General features: G+C 38.5%; 1 protein-coding gene across 4 annotated transcripts in view; it reads right to left on the bottom strand.

Annotated features, from left to right (window-relative positions):
- The window catches only part of HDAC9 (histone deacetylase 9), a 2434493-nt gene that overhangs the window by 1220484 nt on the left and 1193951 nt on the right, over nt 1-20058 (bottom strand). For all 4 annotated transcript variants that reach the window (XM_053714127.1, XM_053714129.1, XM_053714128.1 and 1 more), the window contains one exon: nt 443-558. In XM_053714127.1, the coding sequence (XP_053570102.1) occupies nt 443-558 (116 nt within the window). The remainder of the gene's footprint in view (nt 1-442; nt 559-20058) is intronic.

Here is a 20058-nt window from a genome sequence, read left to right as displayed (position 1 = left end):
AAATGAATTTTTCTTTTATTAAAATTCCCAGGAGACAGATAAGTTCACTTTAGTTGTTAATAAAAGCTGGCTGGTGATTTAAAATAAAAAATGAGAATATTCAAATTAAAATGATCATTTCTTAGTCTTGCATAGAATTTAATATAATACAGTATTGTCAAAGGTGCCTGAAGACATATTCAGGGAGTGATTACGATATGAAATATATCTGTATTCCACATTTGGTGTAAAATAAATTAATGTCTGATTTTCATATTTCATTATATTAGAATTTCTGATTTGCATAGGGCATTAAAGTGGTTATGTTTTTTTTTTTTACCAAATACATTTAACACTTCACATTGTGATTTATTTTGCTACCATGTTTATATTTTCCACATTGTGTAACAAGACAACCTTAAAAACAATAGTAAAGATAACAAAGTCATAAATTGCTTCCTACCTCTGTATGACAGTTTGATGACACAATGGAGGTTTCATTTTCCACGCCTATGCCAACTGGGCCATTATTTGGTGAACCGGGCCCTGACCCCGGAGAGCCACTACTCACCGATGACTCTAAAAACAATTTCACAGCAAATTTGAATGAAAAAGATGTTTAGTTATAAGTACATGGATTAATATGTCTACAATAATATTACTTGGTTACTATATAAAATGCATTCAATGCTGCATTCAAATATAAAATGATAGTTTACAAACACTATATATTTTCAATATTTGTTATTGTTTTGTAACATTTTTAACTGGTTGCAGTGGTAATAATTCAGTGTAACTCTTTATTTAGGATTACAAATATAGGGCAACTGAAATTTGCCTTCACACTATAAAGCACACACATACTTTCATTATCAAAATACAAAAAGAGTTTACTAAGGACACAGATTTCATGTTTGATAGAGGCATGGGGCTTGATTCAGTTGAATGACAATATTATTAGCTGTAGAAGATAAATGGTCTTAAGAAGAAGCCCTAACAGTTGAGGGTGAAACGTGCGTAGCTTAATGCTCTGTACGAAGGGGTGTATAGCTGGGCCCCTACATAATTTTCCATAGAGGACATTTGGCATGAACCAGTGGTGAAATGTCTTAAGGTGTGAAAGTTATAATATGACTTTACATGTTATCATGAGCTTTACATGAGGAATGAACTAAATAGACAGCAAATAGACCGTAATGCCTAGCACACATGCTTTGAACTTCTGGGGAGAAGGACCTTTGCGGTGAAGCACGAGCCAGGATCGTTGAGCTCTGAGTCCAGTATGTGCAACTGAATTGCATAAAGTCCCATGTTATAACTATGAGGGAACAGTTGTATCTGCAAAGATAGTGATCAGAAATTTCCATATGGGGATTATACCGCTAGATGACTTTTAGTCTGGCAATGTGGATTTGCAAGAAAAGGTAAGTTCCTGGCTGTATTTGAGTATGAACTGTACTATTTGGCACAGCTACTGGTTATGCTGATTTAGGAAAATACTGGACATTTGTTAAATGGTCAAAGTACAAATTAGGATCGTTTATATGATTTTCCATTGTTAAAGTATAAACAAGGACAGTTTATATGACTTCCCATAGGATTGGATTCATGTTCATGCTGTTTTATATGTTGCCTAGTATTTCTATAGGGACCTTGAATATAAAAATGTGGTAATGAAATGTGATGGTACATCAAGGAAAGCATCTTTTCATTGGCTGAATGATTTTTGAATTACTTGAGCAGATAGCTAAATAGGAGTACACTTTTTTCTTATTTTTTTTTTTAAATAAATACATTTGGTACTTCCCGTGCACTAAGGATAGCAGAGTATTTGTTTTGAGTGCTATCCTTATAAGCCCTTTAAATATAGTTTTCAGTGGTACAGAATATTATTTATTTATATAACTTTAAATATAAATATATATATATATATATATACACACACAATATATATACATATATATATATATACATACACACACAATATATATATATATATATATATATATATATATACACACACACACACAAACACACACAGGTTTTTGGAGCAGTCATTATTAAATAACAAATATACACTCTTAGATGTAAAAATGGAAATGATGTTCTTTCATAATTGAGATTTAAGGATCCATTTAAGAAGCACCAGACAGGCAAGAGCAGACAACTCCAAACCCGTTCACCCGGCACCATGTTTTGTTTTGAGGGCAGCAATATGCTGCCGCATTTAACATTACACGAGCACCTGCAGGGGCTGTCAATCAACTTGGTCAGACAGTCCAGGGGACTTGCAAACCACCAGCTCAGAACTGGCATAAAGGTTAGGAAGCAGTAGTCTGATTGCTGCTTCCTAATTATCGGGTGCAGGCTCGCTCACATGAGCCTGCAGCCGAAGGCACTTCAAAGCTTTATCCTCATTTTTTTAAAATGGAGCTAGAGTGTTCAATTTTTAAAATAACCTTCCAGTTTATTTCTATTATCAACTTGATTTACTTTGTTCTCTAGTATTCTTTGAAAAGCAAGTAGGTAGGCACAGGAGCATGCTTGTGCCCCTGTCTCTTTAATATATTTTTCATGACAATGTACATTGTATATAGGTAGCTGTCTTAATATTTATTAATTGAGATTTATTTAACAAAACAGAGATAATATGTCCCTATAGTAGTAACAGCTCATGTAGTAGGCTATAATGCCACTGTGCAACAGCATACTGACAAAGATAGGAGGTTTGTAAAGGCTGTAATAACATGTGATCAATTCAAGTGGGCTACTGTTGTCCTCATTGAATGTAGCCTTAAAACATAACATTCTATAGCTATATGCATGTAGTTAGGAATCATACCATGCAAACCCTGTGTTAGAGACTGCTACATTCTACATAAAAGAAAGCAAAAAATATACATTGTTGTTACAAAGACAGACTGCACTGAGTTCAGATATAGGGGTCGATCCGATAAAAATCGTCGCCCGCAAAAGCCGGCGACGCCAATATTTACGCTAGTTTGGTATCACATATACGGTGTAACCTAGAAGTTACGCGCGTATATTTCTGCCGTCGTCCGTAGTTTTTTGGGCTATAGGCAGGTATACCAAACCAGCGCAGTTTGGTATCCAATATGCAGCGTAAGGACTTACGTGGCGAAAATGGAGAAAACTTACTCCATTTTCACCTCGCCACAAAAAGCAGCCGTAAGAAGCCTTACGCTGACTATTGGAGCCCCGTAACTCCCTAAACTGGCTGCTAAAATAAACCTAACGCATGCGCAATGTCTATCTCCCTGTCAACCGTGATCTTCTAAAATAAACCTAACACCTAACGCATGCGCAGTCTATCTCCCTGTCAACCGCGATCTTCTAAAATAAACCTAACACCTAACGCATGCCCAATGTCTATCTACCTGTCAACCGCGATCCCCCCCCCGAAATCCCTAATAAAGTTATTAACCCCTAAACCGCCGCTCCCGGACCCCGCCGCCATCTACATAAACTAACCCCCTACTGTGAGCCCCTAAAACCGCCGCCATCTACCTTATCTATCCCCTAATTAGAACCCCTTACACCGCTGTCATCTACCTTATCTATCCCCTAATCTGACCCCTTACACCGCCGCCACCTATATAAAAATTATTAACCCCTAATCAAATCCCCCTATACCGCCGCCAGCTATATTAATATTATTAACCCCTAATGTAAGCCCCTTACACCGCCGCCATCTCTATTAAAATGATTAACCCCTAATTTAATCTACCTACCCCGCCGCCAGCTATATTATCTATATTAACCCTAAGTATATTATAGTTAATATAGTTATTACATTATATATATTAACTATATTAACCCTAATTATATTAGGGTTAATATAGTTAATATAGTTACTATAGTATTTATATTAACTATATTAACTCTATCTAACCCTAACACCCCTAACTAAATTTATATTAAATTAATCTAATTCATTTATAAACTAAAATATTCCTATTTAAATCTAAATACTTACCTATAAAATAAACCCTAAGATAGCTACAATATAATTAATAATTACATTGTAGCTATGTTAGGGTTAATATTTATTTTACAGGTAAATTGTTAATTATTTTAACTAGGTATAATAGCTATTAAATAGTTATTAACTATTTAATATCTACCTAGTTAAAATAATTACCTAATTACCTGTAAAATAAATCCTAACCTAAGTTACAAATACACCTACACTATCAATAAATTAAATAAACTACAAACATCTATCTAAAAATACAATTAAATTAACTAAACTAAATTACAAAAACAAACAAACACTAAATTACAAAAAATAAAAAAAAGATTACAAGATTTTTAAGCTAATTACACCTATTCTAAGCCCCCTAATAAAATAATAAACCCCCAAAATAAAAAAAATTCCCTGCCCTATTCTAAATTAAAAAAAGTTCAAAGCTCTTTACCTTACAAGCTCTTAAAAGGGCCTTTTGTGGGGCATGCTCCAAAGAATTCAGCTCTTTTGCATACAAATACAATACCCCCCCATTACAACCCACCACCCACATACCCCTATTCTAAAACCACCCAAACCCCCCTTAAAAAAGCCTAACACTACCCCCCTGAAGATCTCCCTACCTTGTCTTCACCACACCGGGCCGAACTCCTGATCCGATCCGGGCGATGTCTTCCTCCAAGCGGCAAAGAAGAATTCTTCCTCCGGCGATGTCTTCCTCCAAGCGGCAAAGAAGAATTCTTCCTCCGGCGATGTCTTCCTCCAAGCGGCAAAGAAGAATTCTTCCTCCGGCGACGTCTTCCTCCAAGCGGCAGCAAAGTCTTCATTCTTCCGGCGGCATCTTCAATCTTCTTTCTTCGCTCCGCCGCCGCGGAGCATCCATCCCGGCCGACGACTGAACGACGAATGAGGTACCTTTAAATGACGTCATCCAAGATGGCGTCCGCCGAATTCCGATTGGCTGATAGGATTCTATCAGCCAATCGGAATTAAGTTAGAAAAATCCGATCAGCCAATAGAATGCGAGCTCAATCTGATTGGCTGATTGGATCAGCCAATCGGATTGAACTTGAATCTGATTGGCTGATTCAATCAGCCAATCAGATTTTTCTAACTTAATTCCGATTGGCTGATAGAATCCTATCAGCTAATCGGAATTCGGCGGACGCCATCTTGGATGACGTCATTTAAAGGTACCTCATTCGTCGTTCAGTCGTCGGCCGGGATGGATGCTCCGCGGCGGCGGAGCGAAGAAAGAAGATTGAAGATGCCGCCGGAAGAATGAAGACTTTGCTGCCGCTTGGAGGAAGACGTCGCCGGAGGAAGAATTCTTCTTTGCCGCTTGGAGGAAGACATCGCCGGAGGAAGAATTCTTCTTTGCCGCTTGGAGGAAGACATCGCCGGAGGAAGAATTCTTCTTTGCCGCTTGGAGGAAGACATCGCCCGGATCGGATCAGGAGTTCGGCCCGGTGTGGTGAAGACAAGGTAGGTAGATCTTCAGGGGGGTAGTGTTAGGCTTTTTTAAGGGGGGTTTGGGTGGTTTTAGAATAGGGGTATGTGGGTGGTGGGTTGTAATGGGGGGGGGTATTGTATTTGTATGCAAAAGAGCTGAATTCTTTGGGGCATGCCCCACAAAAGGCCCTTTTAAGTGCTGGTAAGGTAAAGAGCTTTGAACTTTTTTTAATTTAGAATAGGGCAGGGAATTTTTTTTATTTTGGGGGTTTATTATTTTATTAGGGGGCTTAGAATAGGTGTAATTAGCTTAAAAATCTTGTAATCTTTTTTTTATTTTTTGTAATTTAGTTTAGTTAATTTAATTGTATTTTTAGATAGATGTTTGTAGTTTATTTAATTTATTGATAGTGTAGGTGTATTTGTAACTTAGGTTAGGATTTATTTTACAGGTAATTGGGTAATTATTTTAACTAGGTAGATATTAAATAGTTAATAACTATTTAATAGCTATTATACCTAGTTAAAATAATTAACAATTTACCTGTAAAATAAATATTAACCCTAACATAGCTACAATGTAATTATTAATTATATTGTAGCTATCTTAGGGTTTATTTTATAGGTAAGTATTGTCACGATTTCCGTTCATCGCCGCCTCACTGCGGCTCCCGGAGCTCTCCTGTGTGTTTACGTCACGTTGCCTAGCAACGTGACGTATTTTCTGAACCTCCCTCTGATGCCGGACCTCTCTCTCATCCTTTAAATCTCGGCGGGAGATATTGTTTGGGGCCCGTTTGTAAAATCCTGTCTTCGGATCTGTGAGTACTCTGTTGATTTTTTCAACTCTTCCTCCTGAGATTTTCCTGTGCCTGAATTCCCTACCATTTCCTAGGAACCTCTCTCTGGATTTGATCTCCCTTGTTTATCTGACATTGCTTGTTTATTTGTTTAAAACCTGCAAGAAGAAGTACTAATCCTTTGTTTGCTAATACCTGCTTAAAAGGACATTATCTTTATTTGTTTCAAATCTGCAAAAAAGGATCTTTAATCATTTGTTTGCTAGTAACCTACTTAAAGGGACATTATCTTATTTTCAAACCTGCAAAGAAGGAGCATTAATCATTTGTTTGCTAGTAACCTGCTTAAAGGCACATTCTCTTATTTGTTGCAAACCTGCAAAGAAGGAGCCTTAAATCATTTGTTTACTAATCACCTGCTTAAAGGGACATTCTCTTATTTGTTGCAAACCTGCAAAGAAGGAGCCTTAATCATTTGTTTACTAATCATCTGCTTAAAGGGACATTCTCTTATTTGTTGCAAACCTGCAAAGAAGGAGCCTTAATCATTTGTTTACTAATCACCTGCTTAAAGGGACATTCTCTTATTTGTTGCAAACCTGCAAAGAAGGAGCCTTAATCATTTGTTTACTAATCACCTGCTTAAAGGGACATTATCTTTATTTGTTGTAAACCTGCAAAGAAGAATCTTTACTCATTTGTTTACTAATCACCTGCTTAAAGGGACATTATCTTTATTTGTTGTAAACCTGCAAAGAAGAATCTTTAATCATTTGTTTGCTACTAACCTGCTTAAAGGGACATTATCTTATTCGTTGCAAAGCTGCAAAGAAAGAGCATTTATCTATTGTTTGCTGCTTAAAGGGACATTATTTCCTACTATCATTTGTTTACCAGTAACCTGCTTAAAGAGACATTATTTTAGTGTTTCCTGTAATCAAGAAGATATACAGTGTTACTATTTCTGTTGGGAGAACCTTATATCCTACTTATTTGTTTCCTGAGTGGGTCACGTCCTGGATATTCCTCAGTGTGCTAGCGTGTGTTCTATCTTTCACGCTAGCAATTGGGTTAGATCCTGGGCTGACTATATACGGCTGACAATACAAACGGGCCATAAATGGACCCCACTGAATTATCCATGGCCGTGACTCACCAGGGGCAATTACTGGGATCTCATGCTACCCACTTACAATCCTTGGACTCTAAGCTAGATCAAATAACTACATTATTACAGAGCTTGGTGGCTCCTATTCCTCCCAATCCTAATCCTATTGAGGCTTCTCCTCCTCCAAATCCCAACAACCAATTACAAGGACAATTGAGTCCCAGGATACCTCTTCCAGACAAATACGATGGGAATCCTGAAGACTGTAGGGGTTTTTTGAATCAATGCCGACTTCACTTTCGTAACAGTCCTATCCTCTTTGCTACTCCCTCTTCTAAGATTACATTCCTCATTTCTTTAATGAAAGGAAGAGCTTTGGCCTGGGTATCACCTTTGTTAGAAAAGAATGATTCTTTACTTCAGGATGTGGATACCTTTCTTTCAGTATTCTCTAACGTATTCGACAAACCTGGAAGGTCTTCCGCTGCGGAAGCCTCTCTTTTAGACCTACGACAGGGTGGTCAACCTGTGTCCCAGTATGCTATTGAGTTCCGCACTCTTGCATCTGAAACTACTTGGAATCAAGGAGCTCTTAGAGCAGCTTTTCGTAAAGGACTTTCAGAACGTCTCAAAGACGAATTGGTGTATCGGGAACTTCCAGAATCCCTTGAATCCTTGATAAATCTTTGTATCTGTCTCGATTCTAGATACCGGGAACGTCAACAAGAAAGAGAAAGAAATCAGAAGTCTTCAACTCGAACCCCTTATCGTCTGGCTCCTCGTTTTTCTAACCCAGTAACGCATACATCTTCCTCTCCTGACCAAGCTGAACCTATGGAAGTTGGAACAATAAAATTAACAGAAACTGAGCGTTTAAGAAGACGTTCTCTTGGCCTGTGGTTATACTGTGGCCTTAAAGGGCATTTATTAAGAGATTGTCCTACCAGGCCAGTAAAAGCCAGGGCTTAACTTTTGTCCAGGGAACTGGGTTAAGCCATAAAGAAGTTCATTCCCTCTATAATAAACTTTTTGTTCCAGTGACTCTTCAAATTGGTGGTAGCAAGATACATACCCAAGCTCTTATCGATTCTGGCGCAGGAGGAGTGTTCATTGACTCCACTTTTGTGAATACTCACACAATTCCCTTGATAAGAAAAAAGTTTTCAGTCTCTGTCTCTACTGTGAGTGGAGATCCTTTGGGTTCCGGATTCATCCAGTTTACTACTAAACCCATACTTTTTTCCGTCGGAGTCCTTCATTGTGAGAAGATATGTTTTGATGTTATTTCTACTCCTCAATTTCCTATAATTTTGGGTCTTCCTTGGCTTCAATTGCATAACCCCACCTTTTCTTGGACCCATGGGGAACTCACCTCTTGGGGGTCTTCTTGCCATACTAATTGTCTTCAAGAACCTACCAAGGCATCACTCACTATTGCTCTCACTTTCGACACTACTGGTTCTTTACCTATGCCTTACCAAGATTTTGTCGATGTGTTTTCTAAGAAAGAAGCAGAACGTCTTCCTCCTCACCGTCCATTTGATTGCCCCATTGATCTCCTCCCTGGAGCTCCCTATCCTCGAGGCAAGACTTACCCACTTTCAAGGCCTGAAAATGTAGCTCTGGAAGAATACATCAAAGATAATCTGGCCAGAGGTTTTATTCGACCCTCCTCATCTCCTGTAGGGGCTGGATTCTTTTTTGTGGGTAAGAAGGATGGCGGCTTGCGACCTTGTATCGATTACAGAGGGCTAAATCAAATTACCATCAAGAACAGGTATCCTTTACCCCTTATTCCCGAATTATTCACGTATCTTCAAGGTTCCACCATATTTACCAAGCTAGACCTTCGTGGGGCATACAACCTCATCCGTATGCGCGAAGGGGATGAGTGGAAGACAGCCTTTAACACTCGATTTGGGCACTATGAATATCTGGTCATGCCTTTTGGGCTGTGTAATGCCCCTGCTGTTTTTCAACACTTTGTGAATGAGATTTTTCGGGATGTTTTGAATATTTTTGTCATCATTTATCTTGACGACATTTTAATTTTTTCTCAAAACTACCAAGATCATATACATCACGTCAGGAGGGTACTTCAACGTTTAAGAACCAATCATCTTTTTGCCAAATTGGAAAAATGTTCTTTTCATCAAAGATCCATACCCTTCTTGGGATATGTAATCTCCGAATCAGGTTTTGAGATGGATCCAACTAAACTTTCTGCCATTTTGGATTGGCCTAGACCTGACTCTCTTAAAGCTCTTCAACGTTTTCTGGGTTTCGCCAGTTATTATAGAAAATTCATCAAAGGATTTGCTACAATTACGTCACCTCTTACGTCTCTCACCAGGAAAGGGCAAAATTGTAAAGCATGGCCTCCTGAGGCTGTTCACGCTTTCGATTCTCTCAAAGAAGCCTTCTCTTCTGCACCTGTCCTCCGTCATCCTAATCCGGATTTTCAATTCATCTTAGAAGTGGATGCTTCTTCTGTTGCTGCTGGGGCTGTTCTCTCTCAACGAATACCTGACACAGGAAAGATTCATCCTGTTGGATTCTTCTCCAAGAAATTCACCCCTTCTGAATTAAATTATGATGTAGGCAATAAGGAGTTGCTTGCCATTAAAATGGCCTTGGACGAATGGAGGCATTGGTTAGAAGGTACTTCCTTACCATTTACTATACTCACTGACCATAAGAACCTTCTATATCTTCAAACAGCCAAACGACTGAATTCCAGACAAGCACGTTGGTCTTTATTCTTCTCACGTTTTCATTACAATCTGTCTTATATACCCGGTTCTAAGAATATCAAAGCCGACGCCCTTTCCAGACAATTTCAAGATACCTCAACTCTTGAATCTAGTAACATTCTTCAACCTCATAAAGTCTTAGCCCAGTTATCAACTACTTGGTTACAAGATTTGCATTCTGCCCAGAAGAATCTTCCCTTGTCTTGTAAACCCCCTGATGGTCTTCTCTTTGTTCCTGAACGTCTTCGTTCCAAGATACTGTTTTGGGCTCATGACAGTCCTCTCTCTGGACATCCTGGCATCAGTAACACCGCTCGGAATCTCAAGAAACATGTATGGTGGCCTACTCTCTCTCAGGATGTTAAAGATTATGTCTCAGTGTGCACACAGTGTGCCGCCAATAAGACTCCTCGTCAACTTCCTTCTGGTTTGCTCCAGCCGTTACCCATTCCTCATCAGCCTTGGACCCATTTATCCATGGATTTTATTACAGACCTTCCTCTTTCAGCTGGAAACAACACTATTTGGGTAGTTGTTGACAGGTTTTCTAAAACAGCACACTTCATTCCTTTACCTGGTTTACCATCTGCCAAAATACTGTCTGAACTATTTCTTTCACACATTGTGAGATTACATGGCTTTCCTCTGGATATCGTCTCAGATAGAGGGGTAAAATTTGTTTCCCGGTTTTGGAGATCACTCTGCAAGCACTTTGGAACAACGATCTCTTTATCTACCTCACATCATCCAGAATCTAATGGCCAAACCGAAAGGGTAAACCAGTGCCTGGAAACTTATCTTAGGCACTATGTGGATCATCATCATTCTAATTGGAGTGGCTATCTCCCATTAGCAGAATTGGCTCATAACGCCCGATACAATTCCTCTCTTCAGACCTCTCCTTTTCATGCAGCCTATGGGTTTCAACCCAGAACATTTCCCCTTCATACTTCTTCCACGGAAAATCCTGCTTCTGATCTAACTGCCCGGAGATTAACTCGTCATTGGAGGAGGATACGTCTTCTTCTTTCCAAGGCTTCCAAACGTTATAAGTTCTTTTCTGATCTTCGACGAAAGAAAGCTCCCAAATATCGGCCTGGCGATAAGGTGTGGGTCTCTTCACGTCATCTTCGTCTCAAGCAGCCTTCCGCCAAATTGGGCCCACGGTATGTGGGTCCTTTCCGAATACTGGGTCAAGTATGCTCTACTGCCTACCGAATTGCTCTGCCCAAGACTCTCAAGGCTCATCCTGTATTCCATGTGTCTCTTCTGAAGCCTATGTTGTCTAATAGGTATTCTAAACCTATGTTACAACCTCCACCTCTTTTGGTTCATGGACATCCTGAATTTGAGGTCAGTCACATTCTGGATTCCAAACTTCGTGGCAAGCATTTGTACTATCTCATTCATTGGAAGGGTTATCCGGTTACGGAGCGATCCTGGGAACCCGCTCGGCAGGTGAACGCCCCTGCTTTGATTAAGGCGTTTCACAAGCTTCATCCTTCCAAGCCTGCTCCTGTCCCCCGGAGGGGTCCTTGAAGGGGGGGTGCTGTCACGATTTCCGTTCATCGCCGCCTCACTGCGGCTCCCGGAGCTCTCCTGTGTGTTTACGTCACGTTGCCTAGCAACGTGACGTATTTTCTGAACCTCCCTCTGATGCCGGACCTCTCTCTCATCCTTTAAATCTCGGCGGGAGATATTGTTTGGGGCCCGTTTGTAAAATCCTGTCTTCGGATCTGTGAGTACTCTGTTGATTTTTTCAACTCTTCCTCCTGAGATTTTCCTGTGCCTGAATTCCCTACCATTTCCTAGGAACCTCTCTCTGGATTTGATCTCCCTTGTTTATCTGACATTGCTTGTTTATTTGTTTAAAACCTGCAAGAAGAAGTACTAATCCTTTGTTTGCTAATACCTGCTTAAAAGGACATTATCTTTATTTGTTTCAAATCTGCAAAAAAGGATCTTTAATCATTTGTTTGCTAGTAACCTACTTAAAGGGACATTATCTTATTTTCAAACCTGCAAAGAAGGAGCATTAATCATTTGTTTGCTAGTAACCTGCTTAAAGGCACATTCTCTTATTTGTTGCAAACCTGCAAAGAAGGAGCCTTAAATCATTTGTTTACTAATCACCTGCTTAAAGGGACATTCTCTTATTTGTTGCAAACCTGCAAAGAAGGAGCCTTAATCATTTGTTTACTAATCATCTGCTTAAAGGGACATTCTCTTATTTGTTGCAAACCTGCAAAGAAGGAGCCTTAATCATTTGTTTACTAATCACCTGCTTAAAGGGACATTCTCTTATTTGTTGCAAACCTGCAAAGAAGGAGCCTTAATCATTTGTTTACTAATCACCTGCTTAAAGGGACATTATCTTTATTTGTTGTAAACCTGCAAAGAAGAATCTTTACTCATTTGTTTACTAATCACCTGCTTAAAGGGACATTATCTTTATTTGTTGTAAACCTGCAAAGAAGAATCTTTAATCATTTGTTTGCTACTAACCTGCTTAAAGGGACATTATCTTATTCGTTGCAAAGCTGCAAAGAAAGAGCATTTATCTATTGTTTGCTGCTTAAAGGGACATTATTTCCTACTATCATTTGTTTACCAGTAACCTGCTTAAAGAGACATTATTTTAGTGTTTCCTGTAATCAAGAAGATATACAGTGTTACTATTTCTGTTGGGAGAACCTTATATCCTACTTATTTGTTTCCTGAGTGGGTCACGTCCTGGATATTCCTCAGTGTGCTAGCGTGTGTTCTATCTTTCACGCTAGCAATTGGGTTAGATCCTGGGCTGACTATATACGGCTGACAAGTATTTAGATTTAAATAGGAATATTTTAGTTTATAAATGAATTAGATTAATTTAATATAAATTTAGTTAGGGGTGTTAGGGTTAGATAGAGTTAATATAGTTAATATAAATACTATAGTAACTATATTAACTATATTAACCCTAATATAATTAGGGTTAATATAGTTAATATATATAATGTAATAACTATATTAACTATAATATACTTAGGGTTAATATAGATAATATAGCTGGCGGCGGGGTAGGTAGATTAAATTAGGGGTTAATCATTTTAATAGAGATGGCGGCGGTGTTAGGGGCTAATAATTTTAATATAGATGGCGGCGGTGTTAGGGGCTCACTTTAGGGGGTTATAGATTTAATATAGCTGGCGGCGGGGTACGGGAGCGACGGTTTAGGGGTTAATAACTTTATTAGGTTGCGGCGGGGTACGGGAGCGGTGGTTTAGGGGTTAATAGCTTTTTTATTGTTAGGATAGTGAGGGGGGATAGCGGATAGAGGGTTAGACGTGTCGGGCTATGTTTAGGAGGCGTGTTAGACAGTGTGGGTGATTTAGACTTTAGTCAGGTTTTATAGGCGCCGGCAGTTTCTAACGTGGCGCAAGTCACTGGCGACTCCAAAAATCTGTACTTACGCAGATTTCTGGACATCGCTGGTTTGTGAGACTTGCGCCACTTTAGCAACTGACGGCGCCGCATATTGGATGGCTCGAGTTGCGAGCTGAAACTGCGGGCGACATGGGTTCCCTCGCTTGCGCCGCAAACTGCGATCTATATCGGATCGCGCCCATAATTGCTACACATAGCAAATGTTAAACTAAAATAGTAAGACACAAAATAAAGGCCATATAACTCCTATACATATACATTACTGCTTTAGGCCATACAAGTAAATCATTCTATTTTTGCTATAAAATACAAATATCTATTTTGATTTGTTCTATATCATTCTGTTGGAATAAATTGGCGTACTGTATATGTATAAATATATAAAAAAAATCCTGGATTAAAAATAAATCAATATATTTACATTGAATGTTCATTGGCCAGATACAGTATAGAATAAGCTATGTTGTTATATTGAACTTTTACACAGATAGATAGATAGATAGATAGATAGATATAATTGTTTTTGTTCCTTTGCTGAATTTTGTAAGGTTTTATGACCTCACCTTAAAAAAAAAAAAAAAGGGGGGCGGAGTTTGCATTGGAGGGGAACAGACGTGTTTCTTGGAGCTCCTGCTGGTATAACTAATAATATTAACTTTACTGCAAATTTATCTAAAGTTTGACATGCTGAGCTCATCCAACTCAACCTACGAAAGCTCCTGACTCCAGAGACACCAAGAATGCACAGCTGAATTGAGCGGGAGCTACGATACAGCACTTTTACATGATGCGGCCCTGATCCTGGGAACCATCACACTGCCCACATCGCTCTGCTACATTATCTGGCTCAGAAGCACACTGTCGCAGTGCCTACATATTTAGCGACCGATCATGCAAGCCACAAAAGCAGACTCTCACTCGCAAATATTTTACAGCTATCCTTAGGAGGAGCACGATAGGAATAAACTTTATTGCACCCAGGGATCAGGGCAGCGGATCCCCTCCATCGCTTTCACTATATAGTACATTCCTGTATTTAAGTGCTACCCTGAGAAGAAGAGTAAACAGGGGAAAATAGTTTTAAATAAATAAACGTTGTGATTCATTTATATACCTGGGTGGTGTAACTGTGTGTGCATTTTTACACTCGCTATATATCACTCTGAGGCTAAATCTGTATTAAACATGGACTGCCTAGATGGATGGGAGACTAGGGTGACGCAGTTATTGGATGACCACTTTACCTCCCTAAAGCGGGAACTCTCCATATTAATGGATCTGGCTGGGAGGGAGCCACACCATAATGAGAGCCTTCCAACATTGCTCAAGGTAAACCGGAAGCAAAGGCAAGGCGGCACCACCCTGGAGGGGATTGCAGATAGCAGCTCATCAGTTCTAACGCCAAGGCAAGATCCCCATCACATAGCAGAACTACAGCTCTGGGGTGCACCTATTACATCCTGCCCGTTGGCAGATAGTGCAGAGATCGCGACAGTGACCGGCCCTCCCCATACTCTACAGCGCAGTAACTCTGCCATCAAACTTGCTACAGGAGATACTTCAAAGTACCCGCACAGCAAGTATGGAACTACTAGCCTCAGTTCGCCGTTGGTGATGCTCTACCACATGGAGGAACTAATCATTGGTACACGATCGTCAATCAGAAGGAAGCTACAGCTTCTCAGTCTGCGTACATGTTTGCCTAGGCTACAGGACGGCTGGCAAACATCTTCAGGCTGGACAACAGCTCTCAGGACTGGAGTGGGGTAAATCCTTCTTGACTCTCTCGATGTCCTAAAGTGAGATCACTACTTGATCAGCCACAGGACATTTAGTATTATCTTTCAGAAACTTTTCATTTATTTACAGTAGCCTGGACTGTCAATGCTTTGAGGGTCAGATCTGTTTTATATTTATCCACACAATATAGCAATAGACTGAAACGTTTCTATTATAACCTACTTTAAATCTTTGTACTAGGCTGATAGAAATATAACCAGACACTAATTATAACTATTAGGTAAGAATCATCTCTCCAGTGTTGACACTGCATGAGCTCCCACATGGAGGTGTCTTATATGTCAATTTTACTGACTCCAATTTCTGCCTATAAATAAGTAATTCTGTAATGTTTCTGGAGTTTACTGCAATTTATAATGACCCATTTAGTATAAGACTTAAATCAGTTTAAAAGTTATGTTCTAGCTTACTACTGGATCCAACTTAATGTCTTAATGTCTTGATTGTTAGCAGCCTTACCAGTCTTAATGACTACCTAACTTGCTTAACTGCTCTTATGCATATTTGGGTACATATAGCTTAATGTTTCCCTTTTTTTTTTTTAGCCTTACATCATTTATAATATCTGTCAGTGTAGTTTGTCCTTCACAAGCTTTACAGTTTTGAAATACTGGTTTACGCCACCTCAGTTATTTGCTCATATAATACTGCAATTACTTTTATCACTATTTATGTAGCACGCAGTATATCCCTTACTGGGTTATGCATGTACTTCTAGAAATAGTGCTGCTTAATGCCTAATGTCTGTTGAACTCCTTATTTATGGTATCATTATATATACGGTAACCTTATTGTTACTTAACCATGGCGTTATTATCTTGTTCAGTGATGTATTTGCTATACTGGTTTCCTAGGAAATATTTGCCTATAGCTCTACTAAGAGTAAATGTTTATAAAATGTATGTGTTCCCAAATTACACTTTTATATAAGTTTGAGAAAGATTTAGATATTTGCCTCTTTACGTATTTGAATAGGCAGGCTGTGAGAGTGCTGCCACCTTACATATGGTCATATATAGGTGTTTATTTGTGCTTGCAAGAGGGCTCATTTGTGTCTCTTTAATCTGCCCTGCCCTAATATTCACTCAAAAGGTATGCTGTTATACTACAGAATCTAGCGCTACTGACAGACAAGTCTCTTATTATCTCACTTTGGGGGTAATGTTTGTTTAATTATAAGTTAAATGTCAAAATTGTATATGCTTGGAGAATGGGTTTGATGTGTGATGTCTTTTATTGTTATTTATACAGAGTTGCTTAGTCCCTGAGAATCAGTTCAGACTATTTTTCTATATATATATCACCATAGTTACCCTTTGGGGTTACCCTGCACTATCTCCCTATATTGCGCAAGCGGACTGTCAGCGGCCGAGACAGTCAGCTGTTGCTTTAGCAGGAATTATATCCGAACAACTCTCTGTAAAGCTAGCTAGCACAACCCTAGTTATAGTATGTTTAAAGCTTATATTATGAACGTTTATGTAACCGTATATATCTATAACACACCAATAATTTATATAGCTATGAAGGAAAGCATGTCTAGATATTTTATCACTATAATTGAACCTCAACTTCATTGTTAGCTCCATCGCAGCGATTGAACGGCTCCGCCCCTCCATCTCCATCTCCCCTCCTCTAATTGAGCGGCTCTAGCCCGCTGATTTTCCCTCCCCCCTATATATTTCGGCCCAAGAGTGGCCGACCCATATGCTATTTCTCCATAGGCTGATACTTTGATTCAGATATATTTAGGAGTGTATACTTCTATATTATGGAGATCATTTGCCAGTAATATAACACAAAATGAAGTTCTATCTCATTTCACCTAAAACTTTTGTCTATTACCATGTTAAAATCTGATATGTAATTTTCTCTGTACATGTGCATTCTGTTTTGCTCCCAATATGTGCTTGTAGACAATGTGATACTTTCTCAGATGTAATATGACTCCAATGGTGAATTTTGTTTGTAAATCTTTATTTCAACTTCAATAAAAAAAAAAAAAAATACTGGCAAACAGACTTTTTCTCCATGGCTTGGTTTTGTTTAACACACACATTTCCTTTTAAAAGCTATCACTAAATTGACTGCACAAAAATATAAGAAAATAAGAAATGCCACATTGCAAATGATTTTTAATTCAAAGCATGGTGACATTGCATTTACTCATCTACACATGCAGATATTTAATAAAATGTATTTAATAGTCAATTAATAGAGACCCAAGAAAGTTGGTTAAAATGTGATATTTTTTTTATATGGTCTGTAGAGCTCATGAATGTATGTATGTGTGCTAGGAATATTTTTCAAAGAGGAAAGTTACACTTTGTTTAAGGTACTATGCTTGTTTGCACAGAACTCATAATACAGGAATCAGATCCGCATTGGCTTGGACAGAAAAAAAGTTCCACAAAAAAACTTTTTCTTTCTTTCCTTTTTTTTTTAAAGAAACAAAACAAAATATACAAAAACAAACAAAAATATCATTTAAAGGGACAGTCAAGTCCAAAAAAACTTCCATGTTTCAAATAGGACATGTAATTTTAAACAACTTTCCAATTTACTTTTATCACCAATTTTGATTTGTTCTCTTGGTATTCTTAGTTGAAAGCTAAACCTAAGAGGTTCATATGCTAATTTCTTGAAGGCCGCCTCTAATCTAAATGCATTTTGATAGTTTTTCACCACTAGAGGGCATTAGTTCACGTGTTTCATATAGATAACATTGAGCTCATGCACGTGAATTTACCATGGAGACAGCTCTGATTGGCTAAAATGCAAGTCTGTCAAAAGAACTGAAATAAGGGGGCAGTCTGCTGAGACTTACATACAAGGTAATTACAGAGGTAAAACGTGTATAATTATAACTGTGTTGATTATGCAAAACTGGGGAATTGGTAATTAAAGGGTCAGTAAACTAAGACGTTGTAAAAGCTAATGCTGACCTCCTTACAATAGAACATTGCTAAATTTTTATAAATATTAATCCTAACGTGTTATAAAATTTTAATTATTGCAGCCTAACCATTAATCAACGTCCGTTCTCCAACCCCTCCACAGCATCTCAAATGTGGGTGGTATAGACCGACTCTGTACTTTCCACATGCAAATGATGCGACTCCCAGTTTTCCTCCCATTGAATACATTTGGCGCGTGGTCTATTATATACAATCTTGGAAGCATCGATCGCTTGCCATGAATGTAGGATTTTGGGTATGCGCATTAGCTCTTTTAGATAAACACAAACCTAGCACACATAGGGTCAAGAGTTCGAGCCCTACCTAGAACTTTATTGAAGCCCAAAATATTTTAAAGACAAAAAAAAGGGCTGTTCTCTTTTTTTGAATGGTTATTATGCCATTTTCTAACTACCCTACTCGTGAAATGATCACTTACTGAGCATATTAGTTAGGGTGATGCATTTTCAGTAACATTATTACAGGTCACATCACTAGTGCAAACATGCTTTTAAACAGTTACTTGCAAAAAATTTTCATACATCTTTTTAAGACATGTATATCATTTCCGAACAATGCTCAATATGACACTTTTATTACTTTGTTTTTAACAATATATATTTATTAATGTACAATTGTCTGGAGATGACCTCCAGATTAGATTCCGGGTCATTATCAGGTATAAATAGTCACCTGTGAAACACCTATGTATATGCCTGAGGAAACGGTCCTTTACGGACTGAGAAACGCGTAGCAAATAAAATATTCTGTTTTTATACAGACCCGGTTTCTTTGCTATTTTATATTGATGTCCTATTGATTTTATATTTGGTTGGATATCGAACACTTTTCCTTATTTGGACAATCACCATTTCATTTGGGATTAAATCTGATTGCACGAATACGATCATCTGGAGAAAGTATCCACAGTTGTTTGCACCTCTCCACTGGTATTCCGGCCTCTCAAACGATCCACAGCTGACGTAAGCCACACCTGTCTCCATCAATCCATAGGTTTCCCGGGTGAGACCTCCAGCGTACTGACTGCTGGTTTTGAATGTCAGCCTGCCTGCACGCACCTTGTTGATTTAAGGTGCCACTCCACTTGTGAGTATATTTCTTATACTTTATTTCTCAGCTGATGTAAACTGATTCACACTATGTTGGCGCCCGTTGTTGCTTCTATATCCTCACAGATTCATTGATCCAGTACACCGTGGACACAAGCGGAGCAAGCCTTTCTATCACGAACTCTTGATTGTTACCATATCCTTTATTTTGAAGTGGACTGTCCATTGTCTGTTTCCACTCACTCTCTTATTAATCTTGGACTTTTTAAGTACACTGGACACTGGGACACTTATACATATTTATATGTTCAAATTGCACAAGTGTTTTGTTATATGTTGATTTTTACGTTTATTTTTATATATATTTGTCTCCTTTTAAAGTATTTTTTGCCTTAAACACACTATAGCGGTTGGTGTTACCACACACTGAGCCGAGTTGTAAATTCGCTTATCAACCAATTTTATTTTTTTATCTTTATCTACACAACACCCACTTTCTATTTAAGCAGATACATCACGATTTTTACACCATCACTTGTTTCCTTAGTAGCGCGTCCCCTTAGTTTTTTCTTCTATAGAATTAACTTTACTATAACTAAGAATAGAGGAAACCAGAAGTAGATGATATCATTGTGCATGCTTTCACATTGCAGGTACATAGCGCGACAGATATCACCACTATAGGTTGATCTGTAATTCTTCAAATAGAGGGGAAAAAAAAC

Source organism: Bombina bombina, chromosome 5, assembly GCF_027579735.1.
Source record: "Bombina bombina isolate aBomBom1 chromosome 5, aBomBom1.pri, whole genome shotgun sequence".
NCBI lineage: Eukaryota > Metazoa > Chordata > Amphibia > Anura > Bombinatoridae > Bombina > Bombina bombina.
Note: the sequence above shows the minus strand (reverse complement) of the source record. Positions and strands in the feature narration are given on the sequence as shown.